Source organism: Mesocricetus auratus, unplaced genomic scaffold (genome assembly GCF_017639785.1).
Source record: "Mesocricetus auratus isolate SY011 unplaced genomic scaffold, BCM_Maur_2.0 Super-Scaffold_6730, whole genome shotgun sequence".
Lineage (NCBI taxonomy): Eukaryota > Metazoa > Chordata > Mammalia > Rodentia > Cricetidae > Mesocricetus > Mesocricetus auratus.
In genome coordinates this window covers 12,124,962-12,142,342 of record NW_024429184.1, presented here as the reverse complement: position 1 = coordinate 12,142,342, position 17,381 = coordinate 12,124,962, and the positions used below count along the sequence as shown (strand labels likewise).

The 17,381-nt window shown below is 41.7% G+C and overlaps 1 protein-coding gene across 2 annotated transcripts in view; it reads left to right on the top strand.

The window, feature by feature from the left end:
* The window catches only part of Tgfbr1 (transforming growth factor beta receptor 1), a 72,166-nt gene extending 55,306 nt beyond the window's left edge, over positions 1–16,860 (top strand). For both annotated transcript variants that reach the window (XM_005078730.4, XM_005078729.4), the window contains exons 5-9: positions 4,471–4,638; positions 5,255–5,411; positions 7,531–7,655; positions 8,733–8,863; positions 12,660–16,860. In XM_005078730.4, the coding sequence (XP_005078787.2) occupies positions 4,471–4,638; positions 5,255–5,411; positions 7,531–7,655; positions 8,733–8,863; positions 12,660–12,785 (707 nt within the window). In that variant the 3' untranslated portion in view covers positions 12,786–16,860. The remainder of the gene's footprint in view (positions 1–4,470; positions 4,639–5,254; positions 5,412–7,530; positions 7,656–8,732; positions 8,864–12,659) is intronic.
* Positions 16,861–17,381: the final 521 nt, after the last annotated feature.

The following is a 17,381-nucleotide window of genomic DNA, read 5'->3' as shown; positions in this document are numbered from 1 at the left end:
CACACAGAGTAATGGGTTAGTAGGACATCTCCGTGTAGACCAGCACACACCACATACACACACACACACACACACACAGAAACACAGATACACAGACACACACACACACACACACGCACACGCACACGCACACGCACACCCCTCACTCAGGCCTGTGGTTTCAAGACCAGGGCTTTCCTTGTACATGCTAGACAAGTGCTTTGTATGGCCATTCACAGTGGCCTTATTTTTGAGGAGAGTGAAAATACTTTATCAGTATGTTCTGTTCTGACCTGATGGGTTAAATAATTCCTGTAAGGAAGCTCAGGTAAAGTTCTCCCAAATTGCTTTGCTGCTGGAGCCACATGAACCTACAGACAATGTAGTGCAGGTGAGACATGGGGGCAGAGGTCAGAATGAGGGCTGACTGCCAGCAGCCACCTCAGACCCTGCTTGCACTTCATGGCTTCTGTTAATGCCTTTATGCCACAATTCCTCCTCCAACACGTGTTGGGGGGCTTATATTGTGACCCAACTTTTGCCATCCTGTCTCCAAATCTAATGCATTTCCTGCTTTCCTATTAACAAACAGCACCAAAACCCACAGTGACATTATTTGTATATTGGTGAGACCTGTAGCAGGGCTGTCCTTCCCTGTTTCTAATGCCAGGTGGGTTAGGAGGGTTACAGAGGGGGTGTGTGTGTGTGTGTGTGTGTGTGTGTGTGTGTGTGTGTGTGTGTGTGTATTTATTTGTTTGTTTGTTTGTTTTTACTGCGCATTAAATTTAGAGGCTGTACTAGTTAACTTATGTTATTATTGGGGCAAAATACCTGACAAAAACATCTTTTGGAAGGAAGGGTTTCTTTTGGTTCGTGAAGGAAGGCATGGTGACAGCAGCATGAGGGAGATGTCACATTGCATCTGCAGTCAGGAAGTAGAGGGTGGTGCCCTGCCCTCCTTTCCCTGTTAATGCAGCCATGGAATAGTGCTGTCCATATTGAGAGGGGTCTCCTCACCTCACTTAACCCTCTGATACCAATCTCACAGACACACTTCGGGTTTGTCTCTGAAGTACCCTAAATTACAGTCAAGTTAACAGTTAAGGTTACATACTACAGAGGCCCAGTCTGACTTCTTTTCATTGGTTTCTAAAATACACACTAGCTGTGTTGAAACTTCTTAGGCTGCCACACCAGGAGGCTTATGGTATACGATTCTGGTAGGAGCACTAATGGATAATAGGCTGTGATTATCATGGCTTCCAACAATTCAGTATTTAATTGAAAAACAAAGAAGTAAACTAAAGTAGTAATCACAATCTGACTGCCCCTGGCTCTCATTTTCTTCTGTTTTGACTGTTTAGTTCCCTTACAGAGCTATGGACATTTTTCTTATTGTATTTTTATGTTTTTTGTCTATTTTCTTTTTTTTTAAGGTTGCTGGCTTTGAACTCATGATCTTTCTCACTCCATCCCCAGTGCTGAAGTTATAGTGTGTGTCAATACCAGCCTACTCTTATTTTTTTACTATTTGCTTGTTTTCTCAAATCTTATTCTTCTGACTGATCTGTAAGAAGGCTTTGATTCTATAAACAGCAATTGTTTCCTTAAAGGACTTACCCACATTTGTGATGTCAAATTCTACAATGGTGGTGACTCTTGTTTATGCTTAAAGCTAAACCCCTTTTAGGGTTGCTTCAGGCACGTTCCATGTTACAACACATAAGTGCAAATCACTGAACCTCTTGTGCCCTGAAGTGTCCTTTTCCAAGCAGCAGTCAAGTGGATGCTGTCATCTGGTGGACACAGTGGGAACTAACTGACCCTACTGGTTTCTCCCATCCCTTTTTGCCGTATTAGGTGTTAATGTGCAGAACCTAGACTTCCTACCTTGTTAAGAGAAGCTTTTTCCTTGCTAGCCGCTTTGGTTTATCACCCTCCAGTCGCCTGGGCTCTGCCGCATTGTAGTCCCCAAATAACACACAAGACGCTGTATTAATTATGAAGCTGTTGGCCTTGTTTGTTTCTTACTGGCTAGCTCTGACTTAAGTAATTACCCCATAATTGTTAATCTAAGTATGTCTCTTACCGGAGAAATTTCCGGGCCTCCTACCCCATGGCGTTACATCTCGAACTCTCTTGTGTTTCTCCTTCCCAGAGTCCTCCTGGACTCCTAGTCCCACCTATCTAGATTCCTATTGGCTCAACAGTACTTTATTGACATAAGACTTCCCCAACACTACCTAGTTCTCTTTTTATCTTAATCCTCTTAATTTGGTTAATTTTGCCTAGGCCAGCCTTAAACAAAACAAACTAAAGATTTATTTTTAATTATATGTATGTGATTGTATCTGTGTGTGGGTATCCTTGAATAGGTTCCCAAGGAGGCCAGATGCGTAGGTTCTCCTGGTGCTGGAGTTACAGGCAGTTGTGAGCTTCCCAACAGGGTGCTGGGAGCTGAACTCTGATCTCAAGAGCAGTATGTGTTCTTAACTGCCAAGTCACTCTCCAGCCCCTTCTTAAGCCGCTCTCTTTGTATGTGCAGCTTCTTCCCTCTTCTTCTGTGGTTGGATACCTCAGGAAATCTCCGTGTCCTGCCCTGTTTTCTCTCTGTTGTGGCTTTAAACTTTCAGAACTTTCAGAACACAGTTACAGTTAACAGGCACACACATGAGCTAGTGATATACCCATACCAAGAAAAAGATCTTAGGAAATGCAGGAAGAACAGTTCAAAAAGGAAAAAAGAAAAGAAAAAATATTGATCAGTAATCTCTTAAGTTCTTTTGGAAATACCAAGAAATAACTTTGCACGTGGCTAAAAAAGATAGCTCAGAGCCCAGGTTCAACTCTTAGTACCACATAGTGGCTCACAACTGCCTGTAACTCCAGCTCCAGGGGATCCAGTACCCTTTGCTGGCCTCCATGACCACCAGGCACACAAGTGGTATATGGCCTTTCATGTAGGCAAAACACCCAAACATAAAATTAAAAAAGAAGGATTCTCCTCTAGATTCTATAGTTCTGTCTGCTTTCTTGATCTCATCTTCCCCCTCCCCTCACCCCTCTATAGATCTTACTTTGTGTTTCCTTTTGTTTATAACTACCAGGGATCAGCATATTTTAAGTTCATGTGCTAAGCATTGTATTACCTAGTTTAAAAAGAAATCTAGTGAGTCTTCACAGTTGTTTTTGTTGTATAAAAGAAGCATACCCCAATTGAGAAAACTTGTCTGAGCCCATGTAATCAATAGTATGCAGATCTTAGATTCCTGCCTGGGTCAATATGACTTGTTTTAGTTATTGCTGTGGTAAAACACCATGACCAAAACCCAATTGGAGACATAAGGCTTTGTTTCAGCTTATACATCACAATCACTGTTCACATGGAAGGAAGTCAGAGCAGAAACTGGAGTCAGGAACTGGAACAGGGGCCATGAAGGAATACCTGTTTTTACTGGTTTGCTCCCCATGGCTGACTCAGCCTGCTTTCTTTTAGCACCCAGGACAAGCCTAGGGGTGGCACTGCCCTTAGGTGAATGCCTCTGGCCCCCCCCCCCATCGTTCATCAGGCTCATCTACAAGCCAAGTTAGTGGGGATATTTTCTCAGTTGAGATTCCTTCTTCCCAAATGACTCTAGCTTATGTCAGCTTGACATGAAACTAGCCCATATATGACTTATGGGTATATCTTTTACTGAATTGTGCTATCTCTTGTTTTCCCATCTACTTCTAAGTTAAATGCATTTAAGTAGCATCCTTACTGTTACTCCTTTGAGAAAACACGTTTCAGATGCACATATGAGCTTTCCAAGGGACTCTTAGCATGCACATTCCATGTTGTTTAGGTTCCAAATCACCTTGTGTAAAATGAGGCTCAGTCTTAGTCTTTTCACCCTTCTCCTCTGACACTTTAGCCTGTCTCAGCATCAGAGGTACCACTATTTTTGTTTATCTGAGGTAGCAGCATTGAAATTATAATCAACTTGTGTACATCTTAGTGACCTCTACAGTCTGTCACTAAAGCTTGTCAGTTCTCACCAAAACTCATTTGAGTTTTGTCACGTGCTATTCCATCACACTGAGACCGTGCTGAGCTCCCTGGATGTTTCTCATCCTCACTCCCTGCTACCCTTCTTCCCCCTCCGTAAGCAAACACTGAACACAAACTAATCTGACCAGTTTCCTTTCTAAGCTCCAGAAGCCCCAACTCTGCTACTCTGAAGGATGGAGAAAGCAACATTGTTGGAATATGATTTTTCTCTTAAATTACTTATCCTTGCTGTATCTCAAGAATACGGTGTATACTCTGAGGGTTGAATATATGCACATAACAGTGTATAAAATTGAATATAACAATGTGGAAGAAATTCATGCAAACTTAAGGTGACATCATGTTGCAGTTGTGTGACCAAGATTGATAGTGAAAAGTGGTAATAGCCTGAGGTTTTCAGTGCTCTACAGCCTAACTGAAATGTGTGTTCTGATTTGCAGACAATGGCACATGGACTCAGCTCTGGCTGGTGTCGGATTACCATGAGCATGGGTCCCTTTTTGATTACTTGAATAGATACACTGTTACAGTGGAAGGGATGATCAAACTTGCTCTGTCTACGGCCAGTGGTCTTGCCCATCTTCACATGGAGATTGTTGGTACCCAAGGTAACTCTCTATAGTTGCTGTTACTTAACCTTAAGTTCCTGTGAATGTAATATGTATTCGAGATTGATCCAGACTCCATGAATGTAGTGCCAGGGAAGAAACCACAGAAATCACTGGGGACTAGGTCCTGCCCTGGATGAAATGACAGACTTTAGAGATCCCCCAAAGGAGGGCCTCACCCTCCCTGAGGAATGATGTGGGGATTGGGTGGGTGTCTGGAGGGGCTGCTGGAGGGACAAGGGAGGAGGGGTGAGAGAGGGAGCTGGGACTGACATGTGAAATATTCACGTTTCTAATTTAAATAAAAACATATATTGAGGGGGAAAAACTTGAATGTTTTTCCAATGAAAGTCTCAGAAGTCTGGAAATTTACTTAGAGATCAACAAGCAACTTTTTCACCTTAGTTTTTTAGTTCTTGGATTTATATTGTCTGAAAGTTTAGACAGAGCTCCATCTCTTTTGGCACAGTGTTTCACTGAGGTTAGTAGTAGTCTAGTTGTTATAGTGATGTGGCCCAGGTGCCTCACACTGGGGCAGGCTAAGCTTGGAGATCTAAAGGACTTGTGACTGGCGCCACTTGTTAAGCAGTCATATCTAACTTTTGGTTTCCAATAGGAAAACCAGCTATTGCTCACAGAGATTTGAAATCAAAGAATATCTTGGTGAAGAAGAATGGAACCTGTTGTATTGCAGACTTGGGACTGGCTGTGAGGCATGATTCTGCCACAGACACAATTGATATTGCTCCAAACCATAGAGTAGGCACTAAAAGGTACACTTCGGAATCAATGGTTTTTGGTAATGCCTTATGGCAACTTCTTTTCTTTCCTGTCTTCATAAGTGTTTCTCTTCAGAAACTCAAACTTCTTGGTCCTTCATTAGACTGTTGACAAGCTTTTAGAGTCTTTGCTACTTTGAAACCAAGTTACCTGACTTGAAAACCTATTGATAGAGCAACCCTTCTAGAAAGTATCATCATTAACTTAACTAGGTTAATTGTAAGAACAATATGTCTTAGTTAGGGTTTCTATTGCTGTGAAGAGACACCATGACCACGGAAACTCTTCTAAAGGAAAATATTTCATTGTGATGGCTCACTTACAGTTCAGAGGTTCAGTCCATTATTTTCATGGTGGACATAGTGGTGTACAGCAGCCATGGTGCTAGAGAAGGAGCTGAGAGATCTACATCTGGATCTGCAGACAACAGGAAGTGGTCTGTCTCACTGGGGATGGCTTAAGCATATATGAGAACTTAAAGTCCTCTTCCACAGTGACACACTTTTCCAACAAGGTCACACCTCCTAATAGTGCCATTCCTTGTAGGGGTCATTTTCTTTCAAACTACCACAAATAATAACTACTAGTAGTCTATAGCTTGCCATAGTTTCTGTACTGTAGCAAGTCTGTTTTCATATTTTCTGTTGTCTTTCTTCCTTAGAACTTTGTGTGTGCTGCACTTAAAACATACATCCCCCATTAGTCCCATAATATCACCCCTGACTCAAGGAAGCCTTTTCTGGTACTCTGACCCTTACATGTTCCTGGCATAGCACAATGATAAATGACTATTTGAGGCATTTACTTAACTGTTCTCACATGACAGTGTGTCTGGGTCTGTGTATTCCATTGGATTGCAAGAAGCTTAAGAGCAGTTTTGTATTCCAGGTACTTGTCAAAATGCCTAATACACTTTCATAAATATTTGTTGCATTCATGCATTCTCAGAAGAACTTCCATAAATAGGTGTCGTTACTATTAATTCAGATGAGAAAACCACCTTGTTGGTTAAATAATGTGACCCTCTTCATGTGGCTGACAGGCTGAGATGGACTCAAAGCCTTACTGTGCTTAAAAATCACTCAAAACCTTTCTTCACAGCTAATGCCTTGAACTTGGAGAAAGCCATCAGCTTTAGTCACTCTAAATGTAATTACAATTTCCAGGTTCCATGGGGTCTGGCTGAGGAAGCCTCAGTAGTGTTCTGAAAGACCTGTAGTTGTAGCAGGATTTTAGAAACTATAGCGCTGGGCCATGGTGGTACACAACTTGATTTCCTGTACTTGGAAGGCAGAGGCAGGCAGACTTTTGAGTTTGAAGACAGCCTGGTCTGCAGAGAAACAGGACAGCCAGGGATACACAGAGAAACCCTGTCTCCAAAAACAAACAAACAAAAGAGAAACAAACTTAAGAACCCATTAATTGGTAATGTAGCATCCATATGACTGACATTCCTTTTATCATTTCGTTTGTCCCTTTTTTCCTGTGTTTCTACTGTTTTGGGAGAAGGCTTCCAGATTAAAATGTGTGGTCCCTAAATAGTAAATGAGGATGATGTACATTAGGGTGTTTGTAACAGCCACAGCTGTTCCGTATGTGTTTCATAAACCATCATCAGAAGGCAGATGGCATGGAGCTGCCATTTCAGCATTCCATGAGATTTAGTCGACATCATTAGTTTGCAAGCCAGTGTAGATACTTAATATTTGCTTGAGTCTGGTATGATCTCAGTTATGTGATAGTTTTGTGCTTGTGTAAGGAGGTCTGACCCATGTTAACACTTGCAGTAAGGGGATGTTTTTTTCACCTTGTACTTTATGTACTTGGGAAGTTTTTTTTTTATAGGAAGTGTGAATCATTTTTAAAAACAGCAGAACCACAGCAAAAAGAAAAGAAGTTTGCTTTTTTTGATAGTGTACACCTTTAATCCAGACCCTTGGGAAGCAGAGGTAGGTGTTTTTTTAGCAGCTTAGTATATATAGTAACTTTTCAGGTCAGTTAAGGCTTCATAGTGAGACCCTGTGTGTCTGTTTTCACCAGAAGTAAAAGACAGTGTATGAGACAATAACTAATGTGCTTTGCAGTGAACTGAAATGCTGGCTTCTTTTTTAGGTACATGGCTCCTGAAGTCCTAGACGATTCCATAAACATGAAACACTTTGAATCCTTCAAACGTGCTGACATCTATGCAATGGGCTTAGTGTTCTGGGAAATTGCTCGGCGCTGTTCCATTGGCGGTAAATCGCTCTCCTTTCCCCAGTAGTCTGTCATGAGGTGACCACTGAGAATGGCACAGGAACAAAAGATAAACCCCACCAACACAGCCTTATCCAGAGTCATGTTCTGTTTAGTCTCAGACAGTGTCAGAACCTAGCCTCTTGGATTTAGTTATTTGAAAGGCTACCTGGAAACATTTTTTTTAAAAACTGGTTTTCTCCGGCTTGATTGTTGAAGATCCGTATACATATGACAATTGCATTATTAATATTGTGTACTTCTTAGATTTTGTTTTAACTTTTGAATTTATATTAGACTGAGAACTTACTTGTCAGGGCTTGCTCAGACACTGTCTCTTAGGCTTAGGAATCTGTGTGAGACTTAGGACTTGAAGGTTTGAGACAGTGAGGGATAAAGTATGCTTGATGTTATAGCATAGGACATCTGATTAACAGGCACAAGCCAGGGAAAGGACTTGTGGGATTCACATTTCCTTACAAGAGTATATCCATGCATCTTCTGCCTGGTGGAGTTGTAGTCAGAGTGTCAGCCTGGTTATCACAGCACACTAGGTTCAAAGTGGCCTTGGTTTCTTTTCCATTGCTGTAATACAATGCTCCAACAAAGGCAGTCTAAGGGAGGAAGGGCCTGTGGTTCCAAGTTACAGCTACCATGAAAGGAAGTCACAGTAATGGAAGCTTGAGGGAGCTGTCACGTGACATCCACAGTCAAGCAGCAGAGAGCAGTGAGTGCATGCTGATGCTCAGCTTGCTTTCTCTGTTTATACACTCCAGCATCCCTTGCCCAGGGAGTAGTCCTGCCCATACTTAAGATGAGTCCTCCAATCAAAATAATCCCTCAGAGGCATGCCCACAGGTGTCTTCCAGGTGACTAGATTTTGTCAAGTTCACAAAAGGTGCGAGTCCAGTGACGACTCCAGTAGGTGGTTATTGATGCAGATGTGGGGAGATGCATAAAGCTGTGAATCGCACTTCACCTACCCAGTATAGAGACGGGCCACAGTAATGAGCCTCTCAAGTAACCCTTCCAGTGACGTGGCAGGAGCTGATTAATGTGGGTTTTTTTAACCAATACAGGAATTCATGAAGACTATCAGCTGCCTTATTATGATCTTGTACCTTCTGATCCATCAGTGGAAGAAATGAGAAAAGTAGTTTGTGAACAGAAGTTACGGCCAAATATTCCAAACAGATGGCAGAGCTGTGAAGTGAGTGTTTCCTTCTGATACTAGGCTGTTGCTAAACTGTTTCTACTTAGGAGGCGGAAATTTGTCACTCCTCTCTAAGGAAAATTCTCGGATTCTTTTTCTTTTTCATAAACTAATAAGTACAAATAGAATACTTTGCTTTCTTGAGAGTATTAAAAGGGCCATGAAACATCTGCAGTGGCATGTCTGGACATGGTTAGGTCTGCCATATGAAGTCAGTGCCTGCTGTTGAAGTGAATGCCTCCCTTTAGCCAGTGTGGCCTGAGGCAGACACTGGGTAAGAATGCAGAGGGCTGTCAGTGCTGGCTTGGCTCCTTTCAGACTCAGACATGGGCAGGCTGCATCAGTGCTCTGAGACTTAGCACCCTTTGTAAGGTGAGGAGCTGGGGTACAGTCTTGCAGAGCTTCAGATGTGTGACCTGTATTCCTAGGACTCAGGAGGGGGGTGCTTTCCAGCAGTCTGGGTGTGGGTTCTGTTGACAGGGTTACTGGGATGGTAGTGCAGCAGGATATGCCTTCCAGACTTGAAGTTTTGTAGGTGGATTCTCAGAGAGAGAGAAAGAAGCGTTGGACACCTCAGGAGTTCTCCACTGACATCAGTGTGCTCTCTGGCAGGACTGAGTGGTAGAGTGCAAGACTGGCATACCCGAGGTCCAGGGATTGCTCCCCAACACCACTGTAAGACTGGTGTACCCGAGGTCCAGGGATTGCTCCCAACACCACTGTAAGGCAGGGTGGTGATATACAGATCTGTTAGTCCAGTATTCCAGAGGTAAAAGCAGGAAGAACAGGAGTTCCAACTTAACTTCAGCCAGCTTCTGGCCAACCTAGGCTTCATGAGACCCTATCTCAAAATAGCAACAATGTTAGAGCTCTTCATGGGGCCCTGAGGAACTATACCACAGTGGTATTTTGTGATTTTTGAAGTCCCTCGTGTGCTTCGGTAGTTTCTACAAAGCTCTACTGTTTATTGTTGGAAAAGTACCAAACATAAACATTCCTAGAAAAAAGTCTAGGTAGGACACTTACCCAAATGTTAATACATGGGGAAAGCAAGGCTAAAGATAAAGGATGTTTTCCTTTTCCTTAAGAATTTTTTTAGAGTAAAAAAAAAATTTGCACACCACCTCAAGCAAAATATGTGTCAACCTAGAGAGGAGAAAGCTCAGTGTGTTCAGAGTCTTCATGTGACAGAACGTGATGGAACTCGACAGAGAGAGTGTGCTCTGGGTAACGTTGTCTCTGGGTACTTGAGAACACAGACTTGAAGTACTCACACACACACATTTAATAACTGAAGCAGTTTAAAGACAGACAGTTTTTTTTTTTTTTGTTTTTTGTTTTTTGTTTTTTTTTTTTTTTTTGGTTTTACGAGACAGGGTTTCTCTGTATTGTTTTTTGGAGGCTGTTGGTCCAGCCCAGCCTCGAACTCACAGAGATCCGCCTGCCTCTGCCTCCCGAGTGCTGGGATTAAAGGCGTGGGCCACCAACGCCTGGCTAAGACAGACAGTTTTTAAGCAGGAAGAAATAGGTTGACATTAAGAACATGTAATGTGCACAGTTACTATTATGGTAAGCTGATTAATGCCATCATTGCCATGTTATTTTCTCAATTTGATTACTAATTTTCTGTGTACTTGTTGCTATTTCGAGTTTCTACTTTTCTAGGGTTTAAAAGTCTTAGTTAAGGGGCTGGAGAGATGGCTCAGTGGTTAAGAGCACTGGCTGCTCTTCCAGAAGACTGGGGTTCAATTCCAGCACCCACATGGAAGCTCACAACTGTCTATAACTCCTCTTCCAGGGAATCTGATTCCCACATAAAAACATATTTGCAGGCAAAACACCAATGTGTATAGAATAAGAATAAACTATAAAAGTCTTAGTTGAAACATGTAAGAGTGTGGAACTGGCTAAGCTTGCTGGCGTAGGCCTCTAGTCCTAGCTGATCAGGAAGCCAGCAGGAAGGTCACAAGCTCAAGTCCTGCCTGGGCTACAGAGCTTTAGTTTAAGGCCAGCCTTGTAATGTAGTGATTGAGACCTATCAGAATAAGAACTGAGAAACACATAAACTTCGACATACAGCTTCATGCTAGAGTGCCTACCCAATGTGTGTGAAGCCTGGTTCAGTGTCCAGAACATGCATGGGTGTGCACACAGACCCCACACTGACAAACACATAAATGTTTCCTCGGGCCTTCTGTTTTCAGTCTGGACTGGCTGCTCCAGGGCCACTGTGTGGCTTTTGTCCTGGAATTCCTTTTGCTTTTTCTCTCCTTTCTGGGCCTCTGTCTTCCCATTTCTTTGTTTACACCTCTCTTTCAGGATTCTGTTCAAATTAGACATTTCCCTTCCTGCTAAGAATAGTGCTTTCCTCCCTGGCATGTTTTATCTCCTCCAAATGTTTTTCTTCTTGGCATTTACCACTCCAAAGGTCTGTATTTCACACTAATTTATCAATTGATTTATCATTGGAATACAGGCTTTTTGAGGACAGGGAATTCATAAATTTGTTCATTGCTGTATCTAACACCCACAGAAACATTTTGTTAAATATTTAAGTGAATGTATATGTATGTATTGGTACATGGTCATTTAAATCTAGAAGTTTGTATTTTCTCAGAAATACTTCTGAAGTCTTAGATAGCCTTCCATTTCCTTTTGTTGTTTTTCTTATGTTGTTTTTCCATGTGTATTCTCATTCTCCCTCACCTTTTCCTCCTCCCCACAACCCCTACCTTAGCTTTCTGTCACATTTCTAATTTCCAGAAGTGCTTACCTGTTCTCTGAATGTCCCTCCTATTCACTTCTCACAGAATCTCATTAGTTCTCCATCACTAGACATTTGAGCAGTGCCGCAGTATACAATTCAGAGGCTGGAAGGAGCACTAAGAGGGAGAGTAACGTCACTTTGAGTATAAAGACTACACGGAGAGAATAAACACAGATGAAACACATGAGCCAGCCATGTGTATCGGTGTTTGGTGGTGGCTGTACTGGGGCCTGGTGGGGCCTTGCACGCCTGTGCAAGCACTGTTGCAAGGAGCTCTGCCCCGCCTGCTAACAGGAGAGCTTCCATATGGTTTTCTCTGTCCACATCTGCCTTCAGTTTCTCCAGTTCTTGTCACTTTTCTCAACGTGTCATCAGACCCTTTTCCCTCTTAATGAGCGAGGGTCTAGGTGCTGATAGAGCCCTGTGCCATATGGCTAGAGCTTATGTATGTCCTCTGTAGGTGGTCTCTCTGGGTTGTTGTCTTAGAAAATCACTGTTGCTAATCTGGTTAGGCCTGTTCTCTTGGGCTGTCCAAATCTCCGGAGGAGGTGACTTCAGAATCCACCCAAGAAGAGTGTGTACACATATTACTGCCATACAGTATGAGAATCCAGTATGCTTCCAGTGTGAGATGCCTGCCCTTATGCTCTGGAACCAGAGATAGTCTTTCCCAGATGAAACCCCTCAAGCCTTCTGCTGGAGTGGAAAGGTGGATAGGTTCCAAAGTGCTTAAAAATGAAGTTAAGTTCTCACCCAGTGTCTAAGGTGGCATTGTTGGTCCTTTCTTTGGCTCAGTACTGATTCTGGATTCAGCCTTTTGAGATCTCCTGATAGAAAGCTCCCTGTCCAAAGCCTTTCCAGCACCTGGAGCTTGGATCTTGATGGAATCTAAAAGTCCGAATTTGCTACTACAAACAAAGCTAGAATGGGAACCTTATATATTTTTAAAAGTCAAAGGGATATTCTTCCCAGATTAATGGCAAATGGTATTTATGCATTAATTATTTTTCTTATGTTTTCTTGTAGGCCTTGAGAGTGATGGCTAAAATTATGAGAGAATGTTGGTATGCCAATGGAGCGGCTAGGCTGACAGCTTTGCGAATTAAAAAAACATTGTCACAGCTCAGCCAACAGGAAGGCATCAAAATGTGATTGCAGCTTCGAGGGAACTATACTCTCTTCATATCTGCTCCTGGGTGTGTTTGGGAGGCCAGTTGTTCTACCTCACTGAGAACGAACGGAGGACGCTGCTTCCTCGCGCTGCAGTGGAATGTGGTTAATGGAAAGCGTCCCAGGTTCCTCTGGGCCCAGAGGCAGCCACGGGGATCCTTTGTGTGCACTATGGATGCTTCTTCCCAGGACAGTTACAGAATGTTGTGTAGTCTACTTTTGTTTTTATTAACAAAGCTTGTTTTTAGAGGATGACTGCTGGCCCTTAGGGAGCTGCTGTGCTGATGGTTGTCCATGAGGTGAAGGAGCTGGAGTGTCTGTCAGCTTAGATGAAGAAGCACTTGATTTTCACTCCTGGTTAGTACATTCTCAGAGGACTCTGAACCACTAGTTTCCTTGATTCACTTTGAATGTACTGTTTCATAGTTTTTCAGGATCTCAACCTAACACCTAAAACTCTGTAGTCTAAAATGACCTCCTGTAGGCGTGAGGGGCACAGTTGATGCGGTTGTATTTACATATGGCTCCTGCTCCTTCACACTCGGAACACACCATGCTTTCAAAGTGGGGTGTGCCACACCAGTAAGTGCCACTGTACGTCTTTCTAAATAGAAATGACACAACTGCTTCAAGTCTGTGTTAAGTCCTGTATCATTTTCATTCAAAAAGTTTATTTTTCTGAGTAACCTGAATCTTTTCTGGGTTCGTTTTGTGTTTTGAGTTTTTGTGGTAGACGTCATTCAGTATTTATGCCTTTCTCCTCCCCAAATGTGCTTGAAGCACTGAGGCTGTGCAGCAGCGTCGGTAAGTAGTCATGGTCACGTGGAGCTTGGGAGCTTTGCAGTTGAGATGTGTTTTCTGAGTTTATTTTAAAAGGTGGCACTTCAGATACATGCAGTGCTTCATGGATTTAATCACTGTGGCATACAGACCCATTCTTCTGAAAGGAGAGGTTTGTCTATTGCCTTGTGCAAAGTTGTGTGCTTTTCTGTAAGCCATTTTTTCTTTATCTGATCAAAGAATTTTTTTTCTTTTTTGAAATGAATTACATTTAAAATACAAATGTGGTTAATGTTAAATAATAGGCCTTTTCTAGGAAGGCAGAGATAGTTAATTTGAATATGCAACTTGACTTTCACATGTTATAGCTGTAAGTACTTGTGGATCCTATCTTGGGAAGGGTAGAGTTTGTGTAGTTCTGAGGTCGCTACACTTTGAGGAAGGCAGCTTTTGATTAGTCTGTTATCTCGTGTAGATCTTGCACCTGGCGGCGCTGAGTTCAGTGCAATTGATACTGGGAGAAGTGACAGCTCAGCCATTTCGAGTAGAAGTTCTCGTCATATAGTCTTGGCCATATGAAATGTCCAAAGTCAGCCTGTTGGGTCTCCCACTGGTGCTGGAGTTAGCTGGCGTTTATATCAGTGCTGTCAAGTCTTTGCAGGGTTCATATGGCTTTCAAAGTCCTTTTTATCACTGTGATCATATTCTGAGAGGAAAATGTTATCATTGCTTGAGGCAAGATGTTGAACATAGCGATACCAATTCCCAGATAAAAAGGTCAAAATAACCTCTAGTGTTTAGTCAAGAAGAGATTGTGACTGTTGATGCTGAAGCAGCTGCTTTCTGTTAATATCTTATCTCAAACCTAGAGTAAATTTGAAGACTATTTGGTCTTAAACCAAAGTAACTGTAGGATAAATGACATGTTACATAGGCATTAGTGTCAGTTTCATGCATTTAAAAACATCATGGGGAAAAGTGCTTAGAGTTTAGTATTTTTGAATACAAATTTGAGTTTTTCTGTAATTATCATGATCATCACTGTAAGTAACCATGAGGATTTGTTGTTACAGTTGTGGTATCACCTGCTTAATAAGCTCTAGTATTATGATCAGGTACTTTTGGGGCCTTTGTTTTTTGTTCTTTCCATTTCTAACCCTTTGAGGTCTGCTTTATGGAAATCCAGGGGACCAATGCATTTTATCACTAAAACTATTTTTATATAATTTTAAGAACATACCAAAAGTTGTCTGAGTTAAAGTTGTAATACAGTTTCTCACCTTCATACAAAAAAATGAGTTTTTCTGAAGACGCTTCTCATCACATCAGAGGCTGAAGAATCATGTTGTTCTTGCCTAAGTGGATAAAATGTGCTATTGATGAATCAGGGAACTTTTGTAAAGTTGGAATTTTGTTCTCAATTGAGTTTACATGTTTATAGCTGATTTTTTTTGTCCAGGGATACTTTGATAATCCCCAAGTGGCCAATATGAACATGAAAATAACTTAAAAGCTGAGATAGGTCATGGTTACTATGTCTATGACTACAGATACATCTGATTAGAAAAATACTTTTATGTTATTTTGTAATATAGTCTATTGTTTATATTGCCTATTAAAAATACCCTCCCCCTTTCCAAGATGTAGTTGGCTACAGCATATCTTCTAACAAGTGACACATCATCTTGTCAATACCCTGGCAGAGAGAGCATGAGGTAACTATGTATTACTGAGGTATAGACAACTTGGGCCCCTTATATTTTCAACTATGTTTCTCCTAGTCTGCCTTTCTGCTGACCTGTGGCCCAGAGACTTTTGTCCCCCACCCAACCTCCAGCCTTTGTATGAAGAACTGCTTTTGAGACCTAAAATGAAGTGGTTGGTGGAAGCTATGTGACATTTTTCTTTTCCTTCAGTCACTGGATATCACAGGGAGTGGTCTGCAAATCCAGGGCCTGGGATGCCCCTGCTGATAAGTCTGCTTTGATGTTAGCTCTGGGTAGAGAGTAGGGTGACAGCTAGGTGGCAGCAGGAGTTGCCTCAGAAACAGTGACCAGTTGTGTTCCTGGTAGAACAGTAAGGCCTGAGGAGCTGAGCCTGTAATCCTTATACTACAGTAGTACTCAAGAAGTGCCTTGAGGCCCAGTGTGGTGCCATGGCCATTAAGAATTCCAGACTTTGGTTCTCACTACAGATTTAAGTGGTCACTTGACTACTTTACAGTTCATACACTTTTGACCCTTTTCCCATTATCAGATACATAAAACCAATGACAAAGCACTAATTAATATGCACACCAAAATCTGCCCAGTAGACATAGAAACGTTTGTGTTTTTACTCCATGCACTGAAAGAATGATTGTAAATCATTCCTTGTTCTTTGGTCATGGGAGTGTTCTGGCTCAACATGTGGAGATTCCAGATGTTGTTCTGTTACAGTTGAGCAGAACATGTCAGTGCGTTGAGACTCTGAAGAGTAGTTCCAGATGGCAGTGCAGCTTCGTGTGTGGATGTTGAAACTTCTGTGGGCTCTTTCTAGGAAAGCTGAGGGCTGTCAGCATTATTTTTCAATCCTGTTATGCACTCTCACTTGTAAACATTTTTAAAATGTGGTCAGTAGCATTCAACCTTTTTCTTAAAACTTAAAGTGAATTTGTTTTTTATTTTTCAATGAGATTTGTAAGTTGAATATCATGAACTGTGTTTTGATAATCCCTTTTTCACATTGTGCCAATGGAATGGAGTATTTGATATTTCTTTATATGTTAAGGAGATGCTTCAAAATGCTATTTGCTTTAAACTTAAATTACCTCTCAAGAGACCAAGGTACATTTACCTCATTGTGTATATAATGTTTAATATTTGTCAGCATCCTCCAGGTTTGCAGTTTTATTTCTATAAAGTGTATTATGTTGTTAAGTTACTCAGATGGTACTGTATTGTTTATATTTGTACCCCAAATAACATCATCTATATTTTGTTTTCTGTATTTTATTGTATTTGTGCAAAAATCTTTTGACTGTCGGTATGATCTCTGCGCTTTCAGATATGTACAGATGTCCATAGAAATTTTCATTTAAGTTGAACGATTCTGAGAAGCCTGTGAAGAAGAGAGAAAACCATAAACTGCGTTTTCCCCATAAGTTTTTAAAGTTGTACATGGTATGTGTAGTAATATTCCAGATGAACTGTAAATAGAAACTCGGGAGATGCTTAAGTTTCGTCCTAACACTAAGTAGAAAACGGAAGCAATGCAAATAAACAACTTTTTCCCACCAGTGGCTGCATTCTTTCCTGGAAGACAAAATTGAATAAGCTCCCAAGCTCAGTCAGGGTGTCAAGAGTTTGTAGAACCAAGTGCCTAGAACCTACCCACTCTCCGTGGCTGGTGGCCCCCTTTTGATACCCAAGTCAGCCACACTGCAGATCCTTTACCCATTTCCTTCTCTGCCTTGATCACCTCTGCTCTGTTACATTGCATCTGCTTTTTCTGCTCTGCTCTTGGGCAAACTAGGATGCTCTTCCTGGTTAGTAATCCCCACTTCATACATTTGAGCACCAATCTTCGTGCTGGATTTAATAATCACATGGTAACTGGGGAGACGTTGGCTACCGAAACAAATATGGTTTTTTTTCATAAAGTTGTATAAAGCAATAATTGTATACAACACTATCGTTGGATCTACAGCATAGATCAGGGTATGATAGCAGCACATAGGAGAATTAGGAAATGGAACAGTGCTGTAACACACGTGTATTTTAGTGAAATTGTTTGCGCCTCAATCCAGAGATTGTGATT